The 23,713-nt window shown below is 38.3% G+C and overlaps 2 protein-coding genes across 2 annotated transcripts; both read left to right on the top strand.

The window, feature by feature from the left end:
• Positions 1-4,552: 4,552 nt before the first annotated feature.
• LOC113904975 (olfactory receptor 51V1) lies at positions 4,553-8,410 on the top strand. The gene is made up of 2 exons (XM_027562026.1): positions 4,553-4,589; positions 6,847-8,410. The coding sequence occupies exons 1-2, from the start codon at positions 4,553-4,555 to the stop codon at positions 7,863-7,865; spliced, it is 1,056 nt and encodes a 351-aa protein (XP_027417827.1). The 3' UTR covers positions 7,866-8,410.
• Positions 8,411-20,063: 11,653 nt separating this feature from the next.
• LOC113904794 (olfactory receptor 52Z1-like) lies at positions 20,064-21,185 on the top strand. The gene has a single exon (XM_027561883.1). The coding sequence runs from the start codon at positions 20,226-20,228 to the stop codon at positions 21,183-21,185; it is 960 nt and encodes a 319-aa protein (XP_027417684.1). The 5' UTR covers positions 20,064-20,225.
• Positions 21,186-23,713: the final 2,528 nt, after the last annotated feature.

Below are 23,713 nucleotides of genomic sequence, written 5' to 3'. Positions count from 1 at the left end.
GATAAAGGTGGATTTTTTACCAGTGGAACTACCGTAAATATACATATAGATATGTAAACATACATATGTATAGATATGTAAACATACATAAAGATAGTACATAATGAAGGGGAACATTCAAGAAATGAATAGTTATAGTCATTCACATAAACTGTGACTTTAAGATTATTCTAGATTTGTGGCAAATAAGCTGTCTCTGATGCAAATGTATTTACAACCCCTGAACATCTAGTTCTCTAGACTAGGCTTATAAAAGGTTCTTATCTTTTCAGTCTTTTCAAAACTCTTAAATACTTGACCTGACCTATATTTACTCAATTCAGAACAAATCTGCCTTATGCATTTTATTCATCTTTGAGGCTTCCCTGGTGGCTCAGATGGCAAAGAATCTGCCTGCAAAGTGGGAGACCTGGGTTCGATCCCTGGAAAAGACGTGGGAAGAGCCCCTGGAGTTGAGCATGGAAATCCTGTACAATATTCTTGCCTGGAGAATCCCCATGGACAGAGAAGCCTGGCAGGCTATAGTCCATGGGGGTCACAAAGAGTTTGACAGGACTGACCTACTAAGCACATTATGCATCTTTGAAGAAAGGGAAAATTTCACAGTCTGCTCTGCCCCCTGCTGGCATCATGTGAAGAATCATCTATTTAAGAGTGACACTATCATGAATTTTTCGAGGCAGGTCCAGTGTGGGTGCCATTAAATAATTATGCTGAAGTATGAACAAAAATCTGGATTGTCCTGGAATACAGAGTTGTTCTTATTCAATGTAATTATAAAGATACTGAATTTTAGACTTAACACTCTCCCTCTGTGCCTTTGGCTTTCCAGGTGGCGCAAGTGGTAAAGAATCCTTCTGCCAATGCAGGAGATGCAAGGACCTAGGTTCCCTCTCTGGGTTGGGAAGATCCCCTAGGGTAGGAAATGGCAACCCACTTAAATATTCTGGCCTGGAAAATCCCATCGACAGAGGAGCCTGGCAGGCTACAGTCCATGGGGTTGCAAAAAGTCAGATACAACTGAGCTACTAACACTTCTTATACCTTTAGGTTAGTCAAGGATTGTTGGTCATTACCTATTCCAAAAAAAGTCATGAAGTAATCACATAGGGAATCATTTCCAAAGGACAGAAAAAAAGTACCATAGGTGTCTGAACACATAAGTCAGTTTAAACTGTAGAATATAAGAAAAGACTGCCCTGAAAAAAGGTTTCTGTTTAATCAGTCCCAGATATGCTTCCAAATCAGCATTCCAGACAAAGTGCTCAGAGGAAGACCATGATCCTATCGTCACAGTGGATGGAAACTCACCTATGCTTGTCCTCTCCAGTTCTTTACTTTATGTCAGACAGTATTCTGGTTGCCCAAAATTCAGAAAGAAGTATTCTGCACCCTGACTTTGTGATGGTCACAGAACACAGCATGATGTTTGGGGAAATAATGGGTCTCTTTTTTTCTTCTTGGTACAGGTAAAGCATCTGACATCTCTGAATACTTTCCCCATGGAATCTTCATTTATCATTCTCATTAACACTGTACTTTCCTGGCTACCATACTACATCTCAAACAGAATTTAAAAAAAAATTCCAACATTTATTACTCTTCTGTTGCTGTAATGTTGATATTCTCTTTGGCAGTACCATTAACATTCATGGCTTCTCTGAAGAAGCTTGAAGAAGAGTATGTTCTTTCAGTGCAGGCCTACATTCACAGAATAGTTGCATCTTTCGGCATCAATCCCAGATCAGATCAGATCAGATCAGTCGCTCAGTCGTGTCCGACTCTTTGTGACCCCATGAATCGCAGCACGCCAGGCCTCCCTGTCCATCACCAACTCCCGGAGTTCACCCAGACTCACATCCATCGAGTCAGTGATGCCATCCAGCCGTCTCATCCTCTGTCATCCCCTTCTCCTCCTGCCCCCAATCCCTCCCAGCATCAGGGTCTTTTCCAATGAGTCAAATCTTTGCATGAGGTGGCCAAAGTACTGGAGTTTCAGCTTTAGCATCATTCCTTCCAAAGAAATCCCAGGGCTGATCTCCTTCAGAATGGACTGGTTGGATCTCCTTGCAGTCCAAGGGACTCTCAAGAGTCTTCTCCAACACCACAGTTCAAAAGCATCAATTCTTCAGCACTCAGCCTTCTTCACAGTCTAACTCTCACATCCATACATGACCACAGGAAAAAACATAGCCGTGACTAGACGAACCTTTGTTGGCAAAGTAATGTCTCTGCTTTTCAATATGCTATCTAGGTTGGTCATAACTTTCCTTCCAAGGAGTAAGCATCTTTTAATTTCATGGCTGCAGTCACCATCTGTAGTGATTTTGGAGCCCAGAAAAATAAAGTCTGCCACTGTTTCCACTGTTTCCCCATCTATTTCCCATGAAGTGATGGGACCGGATGCCATGATCTTCATTTTCTGATAAGTCAACTTTTTCACTCTCCACTTTCACTTTCATCAAGAGGCTTTTGAGTTCCTCTTCACTTTCTGCTATAAGAGTGGTGTCATCTGCATATCTGAGGTTATTGATATTTCTCCCAGCAATCTTGATTCCGGCCTGTGTTTCTTCCAGTCCAGCGTTTCTCATGATGTACTCTGCACAGAAGTTAAATAAACAGGGTGACAATATACAGCCTTGACAAACTCCTTTTTCCTATGTGGAACCAGTCTGTTGTTCCATGTCCAGTTCTAACTGTTGCTTCCTGACCTGCATACAAATTTCTCAAGAGGCAGATCAGGTGGTGTGGTATTCCCATCTCTTTCAGAATTTTCCACAGTTGATTGTGATCCACACAGTCAAAGGCTTTGGCATAGTCAATAAAGCAGAAATACATGCTTTTCTGGAACTCTCTTGCTTTTCCCATGATCCCGCAGATGTTGGCAATTTGATCTCTGGTTCCTCTGCCTTTTCTAAAACCAGCTTGAACATCAGGAAGTTCACGGTTCACATATTGCTGAAGCCTGGCTTGGAGAATTTTGAGCATTCCTTTACTAGCGTGTGAGATGAGTGCAACTGTGCGATAGTTTGAGCATTCTTTGGCATTGCCTTTCTTTGGAATTGGAATGAAAACTGACATTTTCCAGTCCTGTGGCCACTGCTGAGTTTTCCACATTTGCTGGCATATTGAGTGCAGCACTTTCACAGCATCATTTTCAGGATTTGGAATAGCTCAACTGGAACCCCATCACCTCCACTAGCTTTGTTCGTAGTGATGCTTTCTAAGGCCCACTTGACTTCACATTCCAGGATGTCTGGCTCTAGGTCAGTGATCACACCATCATGATTATCTGGGTCGTGAAGATCTTTTTTGTACAGTTCTTCTGTGTATTCTTGCCATTTCTTCTTAATATCTTCTGCTTCTGTTAGGTCCATACCATTTCTGTCCTTTATCGAGCCCATCTTTGCATGAAATATTCTGTTGGTATCTCTGATTTTCTTGAAGAGATCTCTAGTCTTTCCCATTCTGTTGTTTTCCTCTATTTCTTTGCATTGATCGCTGAAGAAGGCTTTCTTATGTCTTCTTGCTATTCTTTGGAACTCTGCATTCAGATATTTATATCTTTCCTTTTCTCCTTTGGTTTTTGCTTCTTTTCTTTCCACAGCTCTTTGTAAGGCCACCTCAGACAGCCATTTTGCTTTTTTGCATTTCTTTTCCACGGGGATGGTCTTGATCCCTGTCTCCTGTACAATGTCACGAACCTCATTCCATAGTTCATCAGGCACTCTATCTATCAGATCTAGGCCCTTAAATCTATTTCTCACTTCCACTGTATAATCATAAGGGATTTGATTTAGGTCATACCTGAACGGTCTAGTGGTTTTCCCTACTTTCTTCAATTTCAGTCCCAGGGTAGAGCCTATATGTCTGGATCGCACTGGGCACAATAGGAATCATACTCAAATTTTGTATTTTATGACCAAGATCAGCAAGAATTTCTAGGATGGCATCTGTTTTATATATCATATAAATCTTACATATGATGACCCAAGATTTAAAATGTGTGGCCAACAGGGATCAGATATGAGTACCTTAAGATATGAATGCTTAGGTCTCATGGCCACTATTTGCAAACTTGTCTTGTTCTTAATACCTCTGTAAGGTGCAGCTCTTATTTCATAGATAAAATTCATTAATAAAATATTTGTTTGATAAATGATCACTCTATTCTAAATCTCATTTTATATAGCAGTGAGCAGCAGGAAAACAAAACAAAACAAAACACGCATAACTCCTGGTCTTCTAGAACTTCCAGTAGATCTAAAGGACAATCAGCGTATAGCAAATAGTATAAATATCAAGCAGTATATTGCAATGAGAGTGACTTCTTTGAGAAAATAGAACCAATAATGACAGGGTTACAAAAATCACCCTAAAGAAGCAACATTGAACTTAAGCCTGAAAGATTAAAGGAGATTTTGCACAAAAAACTGGAATTAAATAATTCTAAACAGATAAAAGATCAAGGTCAAAGATACTGAGACAGGAATACTCTTAATTTGCTTTGAGGAAGAGAAAGATGCCTAGAGATTAGGGAGTGAAGCCAACAATGGTCCTTGATGTAGAAGTAGATGTGGATGGGCCAGGTCATGTAAAGTTTTCTGATCATGATACTATGATAAATAACTTGCATTTTAAGAGCATAAGAATCCACCAGAATATTTTTTTAAACAAAGGCTTATGCTATCTAGTAGAGTTTTGTAGAAAAGCAGTCTGGCTCCTTTGCTTTTTTAGGGACAAGTGCAAAAACAATTAAGCTGGCTAGCAAATTATTACAATAACCACGGAAAAGATGTTATGAACCAAGATACTGGGAATATACAGGTCTACTGGTGAAAAGTGTGCAGGTTCAGGGTGTGTTTTAGGGTAGAAATGATAGAAACTGATAAAGGATTTGATGGAAAGGGGAGGAATAGAAAGAATGGTTCTAGAATTTTTGTAAACAATTGTGTGGTTGGTGGAGTCATTTTGTGATATTCGGAGGAAATAAGGAGATAATTATTTAGGGGGAGGATGAAGTACTTAATTGCCATAATTATAATTTTTAGATTAAATACCGAAGTGGAGATATCAAGGAGACAATTATATCCATGAGTTTAAAATCACAGAAGGGGTGAAAACTTAGCCTTGTAAATTTCAGGCTACTATAGTGAGTAAAAACTGACACTCTTTTCACTTTCAGGAAACTTACAGTTTACTGTGTAACAGAAACCTTAGTGAAATAAGTCATCTAATGAATATCAAAATATAAATTGAATGAGTTACATAAAGATGAATGTATGTTACCAAAATAATAGGTACTTGTAGAAAATCTGTCCAAGTTAAGGGGCTTCCTGGAAAGTGATGTTTCAGATGAAGAGGAAAAATGCAAGATTGTTTGAAAAAGAGAATAAAGAGGTTGGAGAGAAGATGGAGAAACACATCTTGGCAGAGAGAACATCAAGAGAAAAATCTTGTGAAAAAAAAGCAGTGGTGGTTTTGAAAAATAAATGTGTTCAAAGAAAGTCCAGGCACTCAATGAAGAAAATGTACTACAAATAGTGAACTATCTAATATTGAGAGGGGCTTGCTTGTGCTTATGCCTAGTTGCTCAGTCTTGTACAACTCTTTACAACCTTTTGGACTGTAGCCCACCAGGCTCCTACATCCATGGGATTTTTCAGGCAAGAATACTGGAGTGGGTTGCCATTTCCTTCTCCAGTGGATCTTCCCAATCCAGGGACTGAACCCACATCTCTTGTGTTTCCTGAACTGCAGGTGGATTCTTTACCCATTGAGCTGTGGGGGAAGCTCAGAACAAGAAATAAAAATGGATAGGCTCCTAAAAGAAGCTGCCTGATGAGACTGGTATGATAAAGATGAAGGATAGGCTATAAATGGAAGCCAGAATCCGAAGCTACTTTAACATGTTGGAATAATCAACGTGTTTCATAATCAAATATGAAAGTCAATATAAAGTTTTAAGCACCTGCCTACATGATACGAGCCATTAAATCTTTGTAATGACTTCTAGGGCCAGAATTCAAGTCAGGATAATAATGTGAAAACCAAGCCAATCAATTCTGCTGCAAAGAGGCCTTTAGATTTAGTTTTTCAACATTGGCTTTCTGATCTTTAGAACAGCAGTTTCTAAGGAAGAGAAAATAATTGCTCATCCTTTCAATAGTGCCTATTAAATGAATACTTAGCCAACTGATGACATGAATGAATAGTGGGTGGAGAACTCTGGGTTGATGTCAGAGGCAAAGTGTCTTCAACCCAAGTCTCCAAGTCACAGGAGCACACATGGGTTGAACATCCCAGAGGGTAAGAGCTCCCATGGGAAATCACTTGCCACAGGTTTCATGCATAAATATTCCTCTTGGCTTATCACTAAGGTTGAAAAACTAATTTCTGGCTATGTCATTTAGAGTGGGAGAAAACAGAAACATTTCCACTATTTGGAGGAAAATATGCTTGGAAACAACACAAATGGAAAAGTATGGGTGCAGAGTGACTACTTTATAGTACTCTTCATTCTAAATGCTTTATGAGTTGGAAGGAGAAAACTAAGAATTCTTTCGAGAATCTTCTCTCTCAATTTTATAGGTATACCATCTCACCAGCATCCCTGGGAAAATGTCCCAGAAAACATATCCTTCCGAAAATTAGTTTCCTGCTCCAGTCTGTTCATCATTACAGGTGTCTTCTAAGGTCCGCCAGTGGATGAATAACAACACTTAAGTGACATCAGGAGAGCACCATTCTCTTCCAGCCGACAGATACATATGCCTCTAAAGGACAGAGTTGCTTGGCCACATTATGTAAAGTTAGTTAACTTTTAGCATAATTTTGTTTACTTAGAAATTCTACCTCATCTGATCATTCTCATTGAAAAATACTTTCTGGCTGCCTCGAAAAATTATCTCAGATCCAGAATGATAGCTTTAGTAAGCCCCAGCACTAATTCCTCCTCCTTCCTTCTCACTGGATTTTCTGGTCTGGAGCAGCAATACCCCTGGATCTCTGTTCCCTTCTCCACCATTTATGCTGTTGTTCTTTTGGGTAACTGCCTGGTGCTGTATGTAATCTGGACTGAACCTAGCCTGCATCAACCCATGTTCTACTTCCTGGCCATGCTGGCTATCACTGATTTGTGCATGGGACTGTCCACAGTGAACACAGTGCTAGGGATCCTGTTGGGGTTAATTCAAGAGATCAGCCTGGATTCCTGCATTACCCAGGCCTATTTCATCCATGGTCTGTCCTTCATGGAATCCTCTGTTCTCCTAACTATGGCCTTTGACCGGTACATTGCAATTTGCAATCCACTGCGTTATTCCTCTATCCTGACTAATTCCAGAATTATCAAAATCGGACTCACCATTTCAGGTAGGAGTTTCTTCTTTATTACACCCCCTATTATCTGTTTGAAATACTTCCACTACTGCCGTCCCCACATCCTCTCTCACTCATTCTGCCTGCACCAAGACCTTCTCCGCCTAGCCTGCTCAGACATTCGATTCAATAGCTACTATGCCCTGATGCTGGTTATTTGCACACTATTGTTGGATGCTGTACTTATCCTCTTCTCCTATGTCCTGATTCTTAAGTCAGTTCTGGCAATTGCTTCTCGGGAGGAACGGCATAAGTCATTTCAGACGTGCATCTCCCACGTTTGTGCTGTCCTCGTGTTCTACATTCCTATCATTAGCCTTACAATGGTGCACCGATTTGGCAAGCATCTCTCCCCAGTGGTCCATGTCCTTATGGGCAACATCTACATCCTTTTTCCACCTCTGATGAACCCTATCATCTATAGTGTCAAGATCCAGCAGATTCGTAGCAGAATGCTCAGACTCTTTTCTCTAAAAATATGTTGAGATATTACAGTGTTCAAAAACCAAAATAGCAACAATAAAAATAAACAAGCAAATATCAGTACAAAAATACAGGAATTAAGACTTTAGCCCTGAACCCATGATCCTTGATTTTAAAACACACTTTAAATGTAGATAATCACCTCAAACAAGTTCCATCCTAGCCTATGACTTGGAAGTCAGCTGTTTTTAGGGATGGAGGTAGGAAATTCTATCTGAAGCATTCCATGGATTTCTTCTAAATTTGTGTAAACAAGACAGACATAGGTAATGCCATAATTGTGACCATATTCAAAAATGTATAAACCTATTTAACATGCCCAGAATGGCTTTTTGAGCACTTTTTTGCATGGAAACAAAGTCAGATTCAAAAACTTGGTCTTTAAGTTTCAAAAGTGGGTAACTTGAAGCATTTTCGATTATCTGAGATCCAGTTACTTAATCTTTAAAATGGGGAAAATACCAACGGACAGAAATTTTGTAAAGATTGTCTGGACCAGAATTGTCCACTAGTATTTTTCATAGTGAATAGAGGGGGAGGAGATGGAAGCAGTGGCAGATTTTCTTCTTGTGCCCTAAAATTACTGCAGATGGTGATGGCAGCCATGAAATTAGAAGACAGTTGCTTCTTGGCAGGAAAACTAAAACAAAATGTAGACAGTGTGTTAAAAAGCAAGGACATCACTTTGCCAACAAAGGTCTGCATAGTCAAGGCTATGGTCTTTCCGGTAGCCATGTACAGCTGTGAGAGCTGGACCATAAAGAAGGCAGAGTACCAAAGAATCGATGCTTTCAAACTGTGGTGCTGGAGAAGACTCTTGAGAGACCCTTGGAATGCAAGGGGATGAAACCAGTCAACCTAAAAGGAAATCAACTCTGAATACTCTTTGGAAGGACTGATGCTGAAGCTGAAGTTGCAGTAATTTGACCACCTGCTTCGAACTGTTGACTCATTGGAAAAGACCCTGATGCTGGGAAAGATTGAAGGCAGGAGGAGAAGAGGGCAACAGAGGATGAAATGGTTGGATAACATCACCGATGCAATGGACATAAACGTGGGCCAAATCTGGGAGATAGTGAAGGACAGGGAAGTCTGGCATGCCACAGTTTATGGGGCAGTGAAGAGTCAGACATGACTTAGTGACTAAACAGCAACAATAATTTTTCTAAAATGATAAAGATGTTCTCTAAAATAGAGTAATAAATATAAACATAGACTGCTAGCTGCATATGGCTACTGAACACTTGAAATGTAGGTAGTACAACTGGGCAACTACATTTTCAACTCTGTTTTATTGTGGTTAATGTGCTTAATCACTTAGTTGTGTCTGATTGTTCAACCCTTAGGACTGTAGCCCACCAGGCTCCTCAGTCCATGGAATTCTCCAGGCAAGAATACTGGAATGGGTTGCTAATCCCTCCTCCAGGAGATCTTCTTGACCCAGGGATTGAACCATGTTTCTTGTGTCTCCTGGATTGCAGGTGGCTCTTTACCTGCTGAGGGAAAGCTCCATTTTATTGTGTTTTATATATATTTAAATGTTAAAAGGCCATTATATTGGACAATGCAGTGGCTACTGCATTAAACAGTGTAGATCTAGAATGTAAAGAGGGCATATAGCAAAATATGACTTTGGTTTTAACTTGTACCATATCTAATTTAAATTGTTTTATATATATATATATTTATTATTTTATTTTATTTTTTAACTTTACAATATTGTATTGGTTTTGCCATATATCAACATGAATTCGCCACGGGTATACACGTGTTCCCCATCCTGAACCCTCCTCCCTCCTCCCTCCCTGTACCATCCCTCTGGGTCGTCCCAGTGCACCAGCCCCAAATATCCAGTATCGTGCATCGAACCTGGACTGGCAACTTGTTTCGTATATGATACTATACATGTTTCAATGCCATTCTCCCAAATCATCCCACCCTTTCCCTCTCCCACAGAGTCCAAAAGACTGTTCTATACATCAGTGTCTCTTTTGCTGTCTCGTATACGGGGTTATTGTTACCATCTTTCTAAATTCCAAGCATATATGTGTTAGTATACTGTATTGGTGTTTTTCTTTCTAGCTCACTTGTTATTTTTATATGCAGACTTACTTGTTACATTTTATATGCAGACTTCACTGCCTTTGGGCTAGAAGCTGATTTTGCTTTGAATCTTCAAATCTAAAGAGGTGAATGTGAAACTGTCTGTTTACCACTGATTCTGAGTTCAAATGTAAATTAACACAGGTTCCCTTCTAAATAATTTAGTTCTGTTTTCAAAAGAAGGAACACAAGAATCACATAAATATCTGTGCAGAGACAAAGAGGACGATTAGTTCAATAATTCTATAGTCTCTTAGGAGGGATCAGAGCTATTATTCCATAGAATCTAGAAACCTAGCTTCCAAGGACTAAAAAACCTGTTATCTATGAATTCAGCAGCCCCTCCCTGGGGCTGTTGTCAGTCTGGTAGCCTGAAGAGCCAATGAGAAACAACTACCTTTTAGGAGTTGACATGACTTTATTATAAAGCCTAAAAGATATAATCCAGCTTGGGTAAGAAATACTTCTAAAACAGTGAGTTAAAAAAAAAAAAATAGGTTCTCTTCTTTTTTCCTTTTGTTATAGGTAGACTGCCATGTCATTGCACTGCTCCCTAAAGTGAAATCATAACAAATCATGAGAAAGCTAAAAGAGCTGGAGTGTGGTGACAGAAGTAGGGTGCAGGAAATTAGAAAGTCTCAGCTCAGCTGGTATTCATTTAGCTCTCATATCAAAAAGTTAAGGTCCAGAATGGGAGAGATCAGTGATTCTTACAAGTGACAGAACATGGCCAAGGATTCAAAATGTGATTTTAGTAAAAAATAATCTGCTATAATAAATCCATAATCAGATACTCACTGTACACTGTACCTCCTAATTTTCCTAAAATGACCTTACTGTTAAATATACAAAGGGTTTTCTACAGGAGGCTATGTTTCTGTTCCCTGGGATCTTTGTGACCATTACTTGAAAAAGGAAAAAAATCTGATAGAGTAATAAATAGAAACTTCCAGAGGAGGAAAATGAAAATGCATCATTTTCTAGAATGTTTCTGATTAAAACTTTAAAAATAATACCAACTCAACCAAGAGCTCTTTTGCAGTGGGAATTTATATCTTAAAACTTTTCTACTAAAAGTGTGGTTTCTAATCCTGTAGCCTCAGCATCATCTGGGAGCTCATAAGAAATGTGGAATCTTGGGCTCTAGTCTTCCTACTTGGAGAAGGCAATGGCACCCCACTCCAGTACTCTTGCCTGGAAAACGCCATGGACAGAGGAGCCTGGTGGGCTGCAGTTCATAGGGTTAAGTCAGACATGACTGAGCAACTTCACTTTCACTTTTCACTTTCATGCATTGGAGAAGGAAATGGCAACCCACTCCAGTGTTCTTGCCTGGAGAATCCCAGGGACGGGGGACCCTGGTGGGCTGCAGTCCGTGGGGTCACACAGAGTCGGATACGACTGAAGTGACTTAGCAGCAGCAATAGCAGTAGCAGTCTTCCTACTGAATCAGAATCTCTATGAGTGCTTGCTTTTGTCTATTAAAATATGGCTTTATTTGATAAGTTTGGATATATATCAGACACCAATGACACTATCACCACAGTCAAGGTAATAGACATGTCTGTCACCTCCAAAAGTTTCTTTGTATCTTTTGTGTGTTTATTTGTTCATTTTGTTATAAGAACACAATATGAGATTTACCTTCTTAGGCATAAAACAGCATGTTGTAAAACTGCAAACATTAAATATGTGCAGTTTTTGTATAGCAATTATACCTCAATAAAACTGTAAAAAAATGGATTTATTTAAATTTTAGCTGTCCCAACTTCCCCCAGAATCCTATAATGACTTTATTAATTTCTTTGGGAAATGTCCTCTGGTTCTTCTGGTATGCTGTCTTCCTCTTTTCAGTGGGTCGATAAACCTCATTATGTCAGATTACAGTTTGTTTCTGGTGTTTTTTACATTTTCATATATGATATCAAGCCATGTTTTGTTCAATCTTTAAGTTTTATGTATTTATTTCTACCAAATAACATACCAATTATTCCCCATGCTGTATGAACACACTACTATAAATCTGAACAACTATTAATCAAATATATTTTATATGTGCATTACTTAATAAATGCATTTTTCTTTAGCTGTGATCTTCATTCTCCACCTATTACCATGTCAGTCTATCTTATCTTGCTACTGAAAAACAGCCACCAATGTATTTCATTACATTTTTCTCCCCTGATAACTTTCCCTCATTCAAATCTGAGTACTCAAGGAAAGACAAGTGAAGTGAAACTCACTCAGTCGTGTCTGACTCCTTGTGACCCCATGGACTATGTAGTCCATGGAAATCTCCAGGCTAGAATACCGGAGTGGGTAGCTGTTCCCTTTCCAGGGGACCTTCCCAGCCCAGGGATTGAACCCAGTTCTGCATTGCAGGCAGATTCTTTACCAGCTGAGCCACCAAGGAAGCCCTCATATTGCTTATAAGTGAGCAGTTATGGAGGATCAAAGGCTCAGACTCTCCTCTAGCAGCTTCCTTTGCTTAAGCAAAAAAGAAAAAAGGGAAAGGAACATTCTCATACAGAGGTGGATGTCACCAGAGTGAACCCCACCATTCTGGATGTGAGGCCACTTGGAAATACAAGCAAGCCCGAGTGTCTCAGAGCCCTGCGTTGTTTGGGACAGGACACAGTTAGTTAACATCTAGGAGCAGTGCCAGGAAAACCTGCATTCAAGGAAAGAGAAATAGTGCATAATTTATGTTTGACAATAAATTATCCATACATACATCTGCTTATTATTATGTAACTGTTACAAACAAGGATATAGATCAATATTCATTGATTTAGGGATTCTTAAATCCCAAATTGATTTCTTAATTTAAATCTATGATTTCTTCTGTGAAAAAATAAGATGGTAAATAAGACATGTAGTATCTCCCAACTGGGATAACATGCTTGGATAAAGTTTTCATGTCTCTAAGCACAGACAAAGGGGTAAAATGTCTCCATCCTGATCACATTGGATATCATCGGAAGGAGGAAAAACAGATGACTAACATTTGCTTTTTGATTTATTATAATGAGCATGCATCACTCTTTTAATTAAACAAAATCTAACAAAACATACTAAATTTAAAAAAGACAAAATAAAGGATTGAAATTTGTTCTTTATAATATAGGCAATTGCACTGGCCCCTATGCTAGTTTGTCTATGTAAAGCCTAAATTTTACGATGTATTTGAAAAAGCACAAACCTCCTTAAGCCTTACAGATAGTCCTTGTATATTTTTCCTCAGAACAAGTTACCTAATAACCTTAAGTTCCTTATCGTAGCAAATCTAAGAGATACTACATTAGTGATTCTTCCCAGATAAAGATCCTCAGGAAAGTGATTTACAAAGAACAAGTGGACAGAATAGTTGCTGTCAGTAAACGTATTCTTCAATGTGTCAGAACAAATTACTTTGAGAAAAGTTCAAGGCTTCTGAATTACTGCTCCCAATCACTGAGAAATGATACATCCTACTAAGGAAAAGGAAATAGTTATGCTTTTTTGTCTAATACAAACTCCCAGCAGCATTGTCTTAAGAATGAAAAGAAGGAAGGTATCCAGTTATGTCCAAATTAGCTGTCCCAAGTAAGGACTATCTGGGGTTCCTTTCTAACCGTTCCCTTTTTAGGTCCTATAGGAAATTGAAAGCTTAATGAGAATTCTCTCACTTTCTAACTGAGGAACTAGCATTCAGGACTCTATTTTGCCTATCAAACAGCTCCCCAGAATCAGTTTTGAACGTCTTAAATGCTAAAACAGATTTAGAGCTAAAATCCCCATCAGTTCAATATCAACATACGGAAAGCTTAAGCCCAACGAATTTCTATCACTACCTTAGTTACAAAACCATGAACCCTTATCTGTCTCTTGAAATCCACAGAATTTTGATACTTGAAGCTTTTGGCTGCACGACTTGATCTAAAGTGATGGCAAAATCTGACGTGAACTGATGTAAGGATATTTATCATCTTTATTTATTCTGCATAGCTAAATATTCATAGGCTCTTTGAAATAATGTCAATCTATTGAATTATGAAGAAATCATCAAGATCCCAGTGATATGATTATGTAACATCAAGAATATGATCTTGTAACTTTTCTAAACTCTGGAAAATTATTTTCCTAAAACCCACGGCCCCAAGAGTTCAGGTAACAGACTATAGATACCTGCGTGTGAGTGCTCAGTCGCTCATCGTGTCCGACTCTTTGTGACTCCATGGACTTGAGCCCACCAGCCTCCTCTGTCCATGGGATTTTCTAGGCAAGAATATGGAATGCATTGCCATTTCCTTCTTCAGAGGATCTTCCTGACCCAGGGATCAAATCTGCTTCTTCACCTCTCCTGCACTGCAGGCGAATTCTTTACCACTGAACCATCAGGGAAGCCACATAGATATCTATGAGAGATTGAACACACTGAAGGTCATTAATAATGATTAATTCATCTGTGTAGGATATTAGTAGAGCTGGATTTTAAACTAGTAAAGCCTCACTGCTATTTTGAGATTATATATCTCTGAAATCATTACTTAAGAAAAGCTTTTGGTCCAAAAATGCATAACTTTTCAAGTAAATGGGACAACTAGATCTATATATTTCCATAATTTGGAAATATTAAAATAAATTATCAGTAGAGCCTATAGCCTCCTCCTCTGGATTATAGTCTTTATTCTTCTGATCACCACCAGATACTCAGATGCAGAGGCCAATTCTTATGGTCACGTAATTTCTCATTGTTCTTCCTCAATATCTTTTCCTTTAACATGCTTTGGTTCCCTTAGTTGGTTTTCCAAGGGCAAGTGGGCAGATAAGTACTGTTCTTTTTTTACATCCAAACCGTCAAGGAGAAACTATTCCGTTAACTGTCATTTATGGTTTCAAAATCTTTTTATGGAAAGTATTTGAAATACAGGGAACATTGAGTGTCTGTCCTTCCAAACAGCATTTACACTTGTGTAATAACATATTTTCAAGCACAAACTGGAATCAAGATTGCCAGGAAAAATATCAATAATCTCACATATGCAGATGGCACCACCCTTATGCCAGAAAGTGAAGAACTAAAGAGCCCCTTGATGAAAGTGAGAGAAGAGCGTGAAAAAGCTGACTTAAAGCTCAACATTCAGAAAACTAAGATCATGGCATCTGGTCCCATCATTCCATGGCAAATAGATGGGGAAACAATGCAAACAGTGAGAAATTTTATTTTTGGGCGGCTCAAAATCACTGCAGATGGTGACTGCAGTCATGAAATTAAAAGACGCTTGTGCCTTGGAAGAAAAGCTATTACCAACCCAGACAGCATACTAAAAAGCAGAGACATTACTTTGCCTACAAAGGTCCATCTAGTCAAAGCTATGGTTTTTCCAATAGTCACGTATGGCTGTGAGAGTTGGACTATAAAGAAAGCTGAGCACCGAAGAACTGATGCTTTTGAACTGTGGTGTTGGGGAAGACTCCTGAGAGACCCTTGGACTGAAAGAAGCTCAAACTAGTCAATCCTAAAGGAAATAAGTCCTGAATTTTCATTGGAAGGACAGATGCTGAAGCTAAAACTCCAATACTGTTGCCTCCTAAAGCAAAGAACTGACTTATTAGAAAAGACCCTGATGCCAGGATAGATTGGAGGTGGGAGGAGAAAGGGATGACAGAGGATGAGATCGTTGGATGGTATTTCCAACTCAAAGGATGAGTTTGAGTAAGCTCTGGGAGTTGGTGATGGACAGGGAAGCCTGTCTTGCTGCAGTCCATTGGTTCTTAAAGAGTTGGACACAACTGAGTGACTGAACTGAATGACTGAATAAGATATAGCCTCTCTTAGCCAGTGAGTACAAAATGTCTAGGTAACTTATTAGATGATTCAGGTACTAGTTTAGCATTGATTGTCCAGTTAAAGTCAGCTAATGGTCAGGCATCATATCTATAGGAAATTTACACTTATATAGGTAAAAAATTTTTCCCAGAAGTCCTTGCTAAGTATCAGCATATAATGGTATTTGGAAAGATCCACTTGAAGAAGGTAATGAGAAAACATCTTCCTCCACAAATATCTTTTATCTGCATGGAGTCAGTTTTGAGTCCCATCTATCAAGGAATTGTTTTCACCTCTTCTTTCCTCCATCTGGATCCCTCAAAGGGTGAAAGGGATCTCTGCAGTAGCTGAATAGTATTTCTGGACCTGTGATGCTGGCAGATTCTCTGTGATGCTGACAAGTCCTACCATGCGACCAATGAAAGAGGGATGAAGCCAAAGAGCCTTCAATTTTCAAGGTAAATAAGATGGCAAAATCCAATTTTAAATGCCTTCTCGAAAGTGTATAGTTCTTCAATATGTGGCATTGACAACTCAAATTTTCAGATGCCTCCATGGAGACAAGATATCATTGCTGTGGTCTGAGTCTCTGATACATAAAGGAAACTTGGATATTTAGCAGTATGTATTAACTAGGGTGTCCAGGAGTTCTTGCCAGAGCAAAAGCCACACTAATTGTAAAGCAAGAGAAAATAAGAGGGCTTCTCCCTGAGGGTTATGTACTAGAGCCAGCTCCAAATTATCTCTGTGACAGGAGTGAAATTCAGTCCCCCGGGGGTGATGATCTTGGGTCTGAGATATGCTTAGAAGGAAATATAAATAGACAGTTCCAGATTTCCTATTTAGATTTGGGGCAACTCAACTAGTTAAATATCTTCAGGAGCTTAGAAAGTATAGGTAAGTAAACTGAGTAATGTTTAGTTAAAACATGTAGAAAAAGATAGAAGGGAAAAAAAGCCAGCAAACTGCAGAAACAGCTCATTCTTTCCAGAACTTAAATATCTTGCATTTCTTTCAACTCTGACCTATGAAATATTAGACATTAATTGTATGTGACCTGCAATTGCAGTTTCTTTGTGTGTGTGTGTGTGTGTGTGTGTGTGTGTGTGTGTTTTATTAAATGGGCACTCTGCAAAGAGCAGAAATATATATTTTTTCTTTTAAAATCTGTTGATGTCATTTTTCTTTGATATGAGGATTTGAATGTTGTGTTTAGAAGATTAAGCTTATATTCCAAAAGTTAAAAACAAGGTTCACTAGTTAAACAAGCTTAGTAATTAACTATAATGTATATATGCACATGCATGTAAATATATGCATAGATTTTTCCATAGAATTTAGTGAATATGTAATATATGTCAGGTTCTGGACTAGGCAGATTAATAAACTGAAACAGAGATTGTAACTGCCTTCTGTATGTAACAAAGATGTTGCATCAGCGATGGAACAAGAGTAAGACTCCATTTCTAAGCCCAAGTGTTCATGACTATGCTGAACGACCTTCACCTTACAAAAGTAAAATGCCAGATTTGGAGTGAAAATTATCAATTGAGACCATATGTCTAGTATAAGAAAATAAGTCTTGGTCTTTCTGGGTACCTTAAACCAGTTGAGTAGCTGTTTAGTGGATCATAAGACTGAAGTCTAGAAAATTAAGCTTCTTCAAAGTAACAATTGTCTTGGTCTTAATGATAATAATTTTGCATGTGCCCTAGTTACATGTTTTGAGGATAAAAATATATCTGAGTTATATATCAACTACCATAAAATACTAGCTACAGAATTTATTCACATTTCTAAAATTGAAGTATAGTTGATTTACAATGCTGTTTTATTTTCAAATGGACTGTGAAGTGATTCAGTTTTATATACATATACATATATATTTCCTATTCTTTTCCATCATAGGTTATTACAAGATGTTGAGTATAGTTCCCTGTCCTACACAGTAGGTCTTTTTGGTTTATCTATTTTATATATAGTATTCTGTATATGTTATTCCCAAACTACTAATTTATCTCTCCCCACTCCCCCTCCCCCCACCCCTGCTCTTCATTCCCCTTAGGTAATCATAAATTTTCTGAGTCTGTGATTGACTCATATTTTAATTGATGTTTATTTGTAGATATCTTACTAAACTTCAAATTAAGTAACTTGTTTAATAGTCATGTAGTTAGAATATGACTTCACCAGTACTTGAATACAATTCTATGTGGCCCTAGAACTACACTGTTTCCATTAACCACATGCTGTCTGTGTGCACATGTTCAGGCCCAGTCAGATTATGCCATCAGTAATATTACAGAGTAATACCCTGATCCCCAGACCTACAAATTAATAACTGCAGGTTATAAGACTACAGTTAAAGCAGATCATGGATGTCCCCAAAGATCACCAGGGCAGTTAGAAGAAAGGAAAATTTGTTTTCCTTCCTTCCCATCTTCATTTCAGTGTTTCCTTCAATCACATTCCTCTTCTCTCCCCCATCTCTAATGTCCTGATGAGGCCCAACTCTAAGTCCCCACCCTATAACTATACTTCACTCATATACAGGGCTCTGGCATAGATATGTGCCAGACACACTTCAAAATTAACCTTTACTCTCACTCTGAAATATATAAATCTATCTTAAAAGAAATTTCAAGCAGTTAATTTTGGCTATATGTTAAATGGTGGAATAATTGGTTTATTAAATTAAAAAGTAGATCCACAGACATAAGAATCTCAATTTTATTCCAGCATTTTTAAAAAATCACATATCAGTTAAGAAAAGGCCTAATGGGGATGACTATTTGAGTATTTTATCTTCTAAGTTGTAACTCAAGAAACAGGGGTCTGAACATTCTAATCAGTCAGTCACAAAGTTGCTCAGTCATGTCCGACTCTTTGTGACCCCATGGATTGTAGCCGGCTAGGCTCCTCTGTCCTTGGGATTCTCCACGCAATGGAGTGGGTAGCCATTCCCTTCTCCAGGGGATCTTCCCAACCCAGGGATTGAACCGAGGTCTCCCACATTGCAGGTGGATTCTTTACCATCTGAGTCACCAGGGAAGTCCAATAGTTTAAATTGGAACATTCCAATAGTATAAAGCAATAGGTCAGGATATGCAACACTTAATAAACAATAAACATAGTAAAGCATACTGTTCAATGATTAATATACTGAACTGCAGTAGAATCAAGGAGTGAAGAGGAATCTGTTTCTAAAGCTCACATGCCTTCTCGGAAAATAAGAAATTTAACTAATTTGATTTGAGAATAGGGACTAGGGAAGAGTGTAATCCGCTTATTTTACACATGTGTCTATAACTGTACTTGCAGCTATAGGTTTATGTGTATACACACACAAACACACACACATACTGTGTCTCCCAGCCTGCCTTTTGACTCAGCATCTTCCTTGTTTCTATCGACCCTCCTTTGGAACTAAAGAAAATTTTGATCAATCAATAAATAAGTCAATAAACAAATCAAATAAATTTGATCAATAAACAAATAAGTCCTTCTCTTTTTCTGAAGAACTGTGGACTCTTGCTTTATAATGTGAAATCATTATGGTTTGCTGCTGTGGTGATATTTAGAAACACAAAATATATAGTCTAATTTTCAAACAGTGATAGAAGTGAGATAGAATATATTTTTTCCTTTACCAAATGCTAGGCAAGTCCATCTAAAAAGCCAACTCAGTCTGGCATTGTACATAGTTTGAGTTTTCAATGTGCATCCTGCAATTTTAAGAAATGTATTGAAGGATCAGGATCACTCTGCTTCACTTGTGTATCCTCAGTGCCTGGCATAGGGCTTAGCATCAAGCTGGTGGTTCATTAATGTTGAAGAGGGCATATACCTTGAAACCTATTTTGTCAAACTCTAGTTCCTTCCCTCCTCCATAAGCTGTATACTTCAATTTAACATCTGTCTATTTTACTCAGAGACATGATCAGTGAATATTTTGATAACATGTTTTTGTAACTAGTTTTATTTTGATAGATTGTGTTAGATGGTGTTTTAGTTCAAAGCTTTCAAATTCACTTTGGCTGATTTTAAATCCAGTGGAACCTAGAGCAAGAGTCTAAAAGCTTTGGAAATTTTTTTTTTTCCATCTTATAGGGATAACAACAGCCATGTTATGGATTATCATAAAGGTATTTTCAACAGGTTAAGGTGAAAACTTAATAAGTTAATATATGTAAAGTATTATGACACATATTACAGTTTTACTAAATATTAACTGATATCTTTTTCAAGATACAAGATTCAGTTATTCCATGGAGGGAATCAAGAGTGCAATTTTAGTCTAGTTAATCTATCTTGCTGTCCTTTCATAATAACAGATGAGAAAAGAAATCTGATCAGACATCACAGGGACTAAAGTGGTGCACATGAACCTGAGCTCAGCCCTATGGTCTTTCCCTGAAGGTCCTGGGTCTGGAATAAGCAGTCACAGATGGCTCCTTCCTCTTACAATTACACCAGTCCTCAGGATATGTGGTACTTCCTAATTGGAATCCCAGGACTAGAAGATGTGCACACCTGGATCTCCATCCCCATCTGTGTTATGTACATTGTTGCTCTTGTAGGTAACCTCTTCTTGATCTTCCTAATTGTGACCGAGCAGCGTCTCCATGAGCCCATGTATCTCTTTCTTTCCATGTTGGCTTTAGCAGATGTCCTGCTCGCCACATCCACAGCCCCCAAGATGCTGGCCATCTTCTGGTTCCACTCCACAAATATATCCTTTGGTAGCTGTGTATCCCAGATGTTCTTCATACATTTCATCTTTGTGGCAGAATCTGCTATTCTCCTGGCCATGGCATTTGACCGCTATGTGGCCATCTGTTATCCACTGAGATACACTGCGATCTTAACCTCCTCAGCCATTGGGAAGATTGGCATAGCAGCTGTGGTCAGGAGCTTTATCGTATGTTTTCCATTCGTCTTTCTGGTACATCGACTTTTATACTGTGGGAGAAACATCATTCCCCATTCCTACTGTGAGCACATGGGCATTGCCAGATTGGCTTGTGACAATATCAATATCAACGTCATTTATGGCTTGACTGTGGCCCTGCTGTCTACAGGACTGGATATAATGCTCATCATTATGTCCTACACAATGATCCTTTGCACAGTGTTTCAGATACCTTCCTGGACTGGGAGATTTAAGGCCCTTAGCACATGTGGTTCCCACATCTGTGTCATACTTATGTTCTATGCTCCAGCATTCTTTTCATTTACTGCCCATCGCTTTGGGGGTAAAACCATTCCTCATCACATCCATATCTTAGTAGCAAACCTCTACGTGGTGGTGCCCCCAATGCTCAACCCCATTATCTATGGAGTAAGGACCAAACAGATTCAGGACCGAGTGATTTTATTTTTCTCCCCCATCAGCATATGTTGTTAAAAAAAAAAAAAAAAGGCTAAATATTGGTTATTTCTGAATAAAACACTCACTGCCTAAAAGTCTGTTTCAGTGAGGAATGGGAATAAATGAAATTCACAAAAACATTAAAACACACCAAAAACTGTTAGGATCTGCCCAAAAATGGCAATGCCAGTGCATTTTTCCTAAAGTTCTTAAAGAGTTTAAAAAACAATATTTTAAATTAATGTCATTTTCAATTCTCCAAGCTAAACATTCTATTATCATGTCTTTTAACTTATTCTTAAGGACACATAAAGATAACAGTGAACAAGAGAAACATATTTTAGGACTCAACCCAGACGGGCTTTTCCTGTATAGATCGGGGGAGTAGGAGTGGTGAGAGGCTGTACACTTTTTATAAACATTCTGCTGAAATTCTGATAAAATAAATTCAGCTGAAATACAAAACATTCCTGCTAAAGTCAGCAAATACTTGGATGAATAGCATGAAGCCACCATATTATAGTTATTTTTGTCTGTACCCACTTCTTAAGCTAAAACATGAGTTCTGAAATCAGATATTTTCTAATTCACTAATATCCTATAAAGTCCACTATAAAAAATAGGTACATGGTATATTTTGAGTCAATTTTTCTACATATTGGGGATTTTAGGCCCAAATCATCAATGAAGATTTCATGGAGGGACTAGAAGATTGGAAAGGTTTATACCCAGGCCGAAAAAAAAAACAAAAAAAAACAAAGGCAATTAAAGATCAGAATATTTACCCAGAATCTTGTATAAAAAAGGCTTTAAACACACCAAATGTAATTATCTATAAATTGTGTCTGAGTGAGTGAGTGAAGTCACTCAGTTGTGTCTGACTCTTTGTGACCCTGTAGACTGTAGTCTACCAGGCTTCTCCGTCCATGGGATTCTCCAGGCAAGAATACTGGAGTGGGTTAACATTTCCTTCTCCAGGGGATCTTCCCAACCCAGGGATCGAACCCAGGTCTCCCGCATTGGAGGCAGACACTTGTGTCTAGATTTCACCTAATTCTTTCTTTTTTATTAAACATTTTTATAGTCTCTGCTTTTTCAAGACCTAATATCCTGTCATGAGAATATGAAATTTGACATTACTTGGGGCTTCCCTTGTGGCTCAGACAGTAAAGAATCTGCCTGCAATGCAGGATACCTGGGTTCCTTCCCTGGATAGGGAAGATCCCCTGGAGAAGGGAATGGCTACTCACTCCAGTATTCTTGCCTGGAGAAGCCCATGGACAGAGGAGCCTGGTAGGCTACAGTCCATGGGGCAAAAAGAGTCAGAGATGACTAACCAACTAACACTTACACACTTTTTTCAATTTTACACTTAAATAACTAAATAAAAGCTTTGAGGCATTCTTTTGAATATTTGCAAAATTTCCAGTTGTTTTTCCTCTTTTTCTGTAACACACCTATATATAGTAGTCAACATAAGAAATGAAAGGATGTTTCCTTGACCTTTGAAGTCCTGAATTATGATTTGACATATATTATATTTGTTTTAATTTCAGTAAGGGAGTATATTTTAGGGATGATATTTTAGTATCTTTCTTATTGGTTTGATAATTAAATAAATACATCATATAAGGGATTTAGCATTTAATTTTTAATTTGGAGCATGATAATAACTGTTATGAATATAGACACTAAAAACTCAAGTCACCAAACTGAATCTAGCCCTACTGCCAATAATCTATAGAAAAATGACTTCACAGAAAATGACATTAAATAAAATCTTGACAAGAGTTGCAACAAAGACACTTCTGGTTCAGTGGAAAGCTCTTCAAGGAATGAAGGGCAGGAAGAGAATAAACAGATTCCAGCATGATGACAAAATATTTGTTTAAGTGGCATAAATCTTAAAACACAAGGTTTCTTACTTGATTACAGCAGTGGAGAAATAAGAAAATGCCAATTTCACATCTAGAATGTATGAAATATGATAAGAATTAAGAAAAAACACTTGAATAAATATTTCAATGTTAAAGAAACTTTCAGCTTGAGGGTTTGGGTGTTTGTAGATGCTAGAAAGGAATTAGGATATTGTTGTCTGTGCTTCTCTCCTAAATTCATCTCTGAACTGTTGTCTTGGAATGTTTGAAGGGGCCTTTGCTCATTGTATATTGTTCATTATTAGGTTAATAATTCTCTTTGAAATGATCTATAAATTCAATGTAATGTAAGCCCAATTAAGTACATATTGAAATACATAGTTGATGTTTCTAAGAATAGTCATCTTGGCTAATTGCTCCTGGAAGAGTCCTGACTCATCTTGCCTCCCCTGCCAATCAATTAAGCACATATTAGGAGAGGTAGCAACTATACCCAAGGAGAAGGCAAAGGGAGACCACTCCAGTACTCTTGCCTGGAAAAATCCTATGGACGGAGGAGCCTGATGGGCTGCAGTCCAAGGGGTCGCACAGAGTCAGACACGTCTGAAGTGACTTAGCAGCAGCAGCAGCAAATATATCCACAGCCCAGTGGGAAGGAAACAGCAGGAGAGGGATGCATGGATTGAT

The sequence above is a fragment of the Bos indicus x Bos taurus genome, chromosome 15 (genome assembly GCF_003369695.1).
Source record: "Bos indicus x Bos taurus breed Angus x Brahman F1 hybrid chromosome 15, Bos_hybrid_MaternalHap_v2.0, whole genome shotgun sequence".
Lineage (NCBI taxonomy): Eukaryota > Metazoa > Chordata > Mammalia > Artiodactyla > Bovidae > Bos > Bos indicus x Bos taurus.
Note: the sequence above shows the minus strand (reverse complement) of the source record. Positions and strands in the feature narration are given on the sequence as shown.

Bases quoted from the DNA above. Each gene is read 5' to 3' on its own strand.
- LOC113904975 (XM_027562026.1), top strand. From the start codon at position 4,553: ATGGTCCTTGATGTAGAAGTAGATGTGGATGGGCCAG. The intron at 4,590-6,846 runs GTCATGTAAAGT...TTGTTTACTTAG, and splicing joins AGTAGATGTGGATGGGCCAG to AAATTCTACCTCATCTGATC.
- LOC113904794 (XM_027561883.1), top strand. From the start codon at position 20,226: ATGGCTCCTTCCTCTTACAATTACACCAGTCCTCAGGATATGTGGTAC.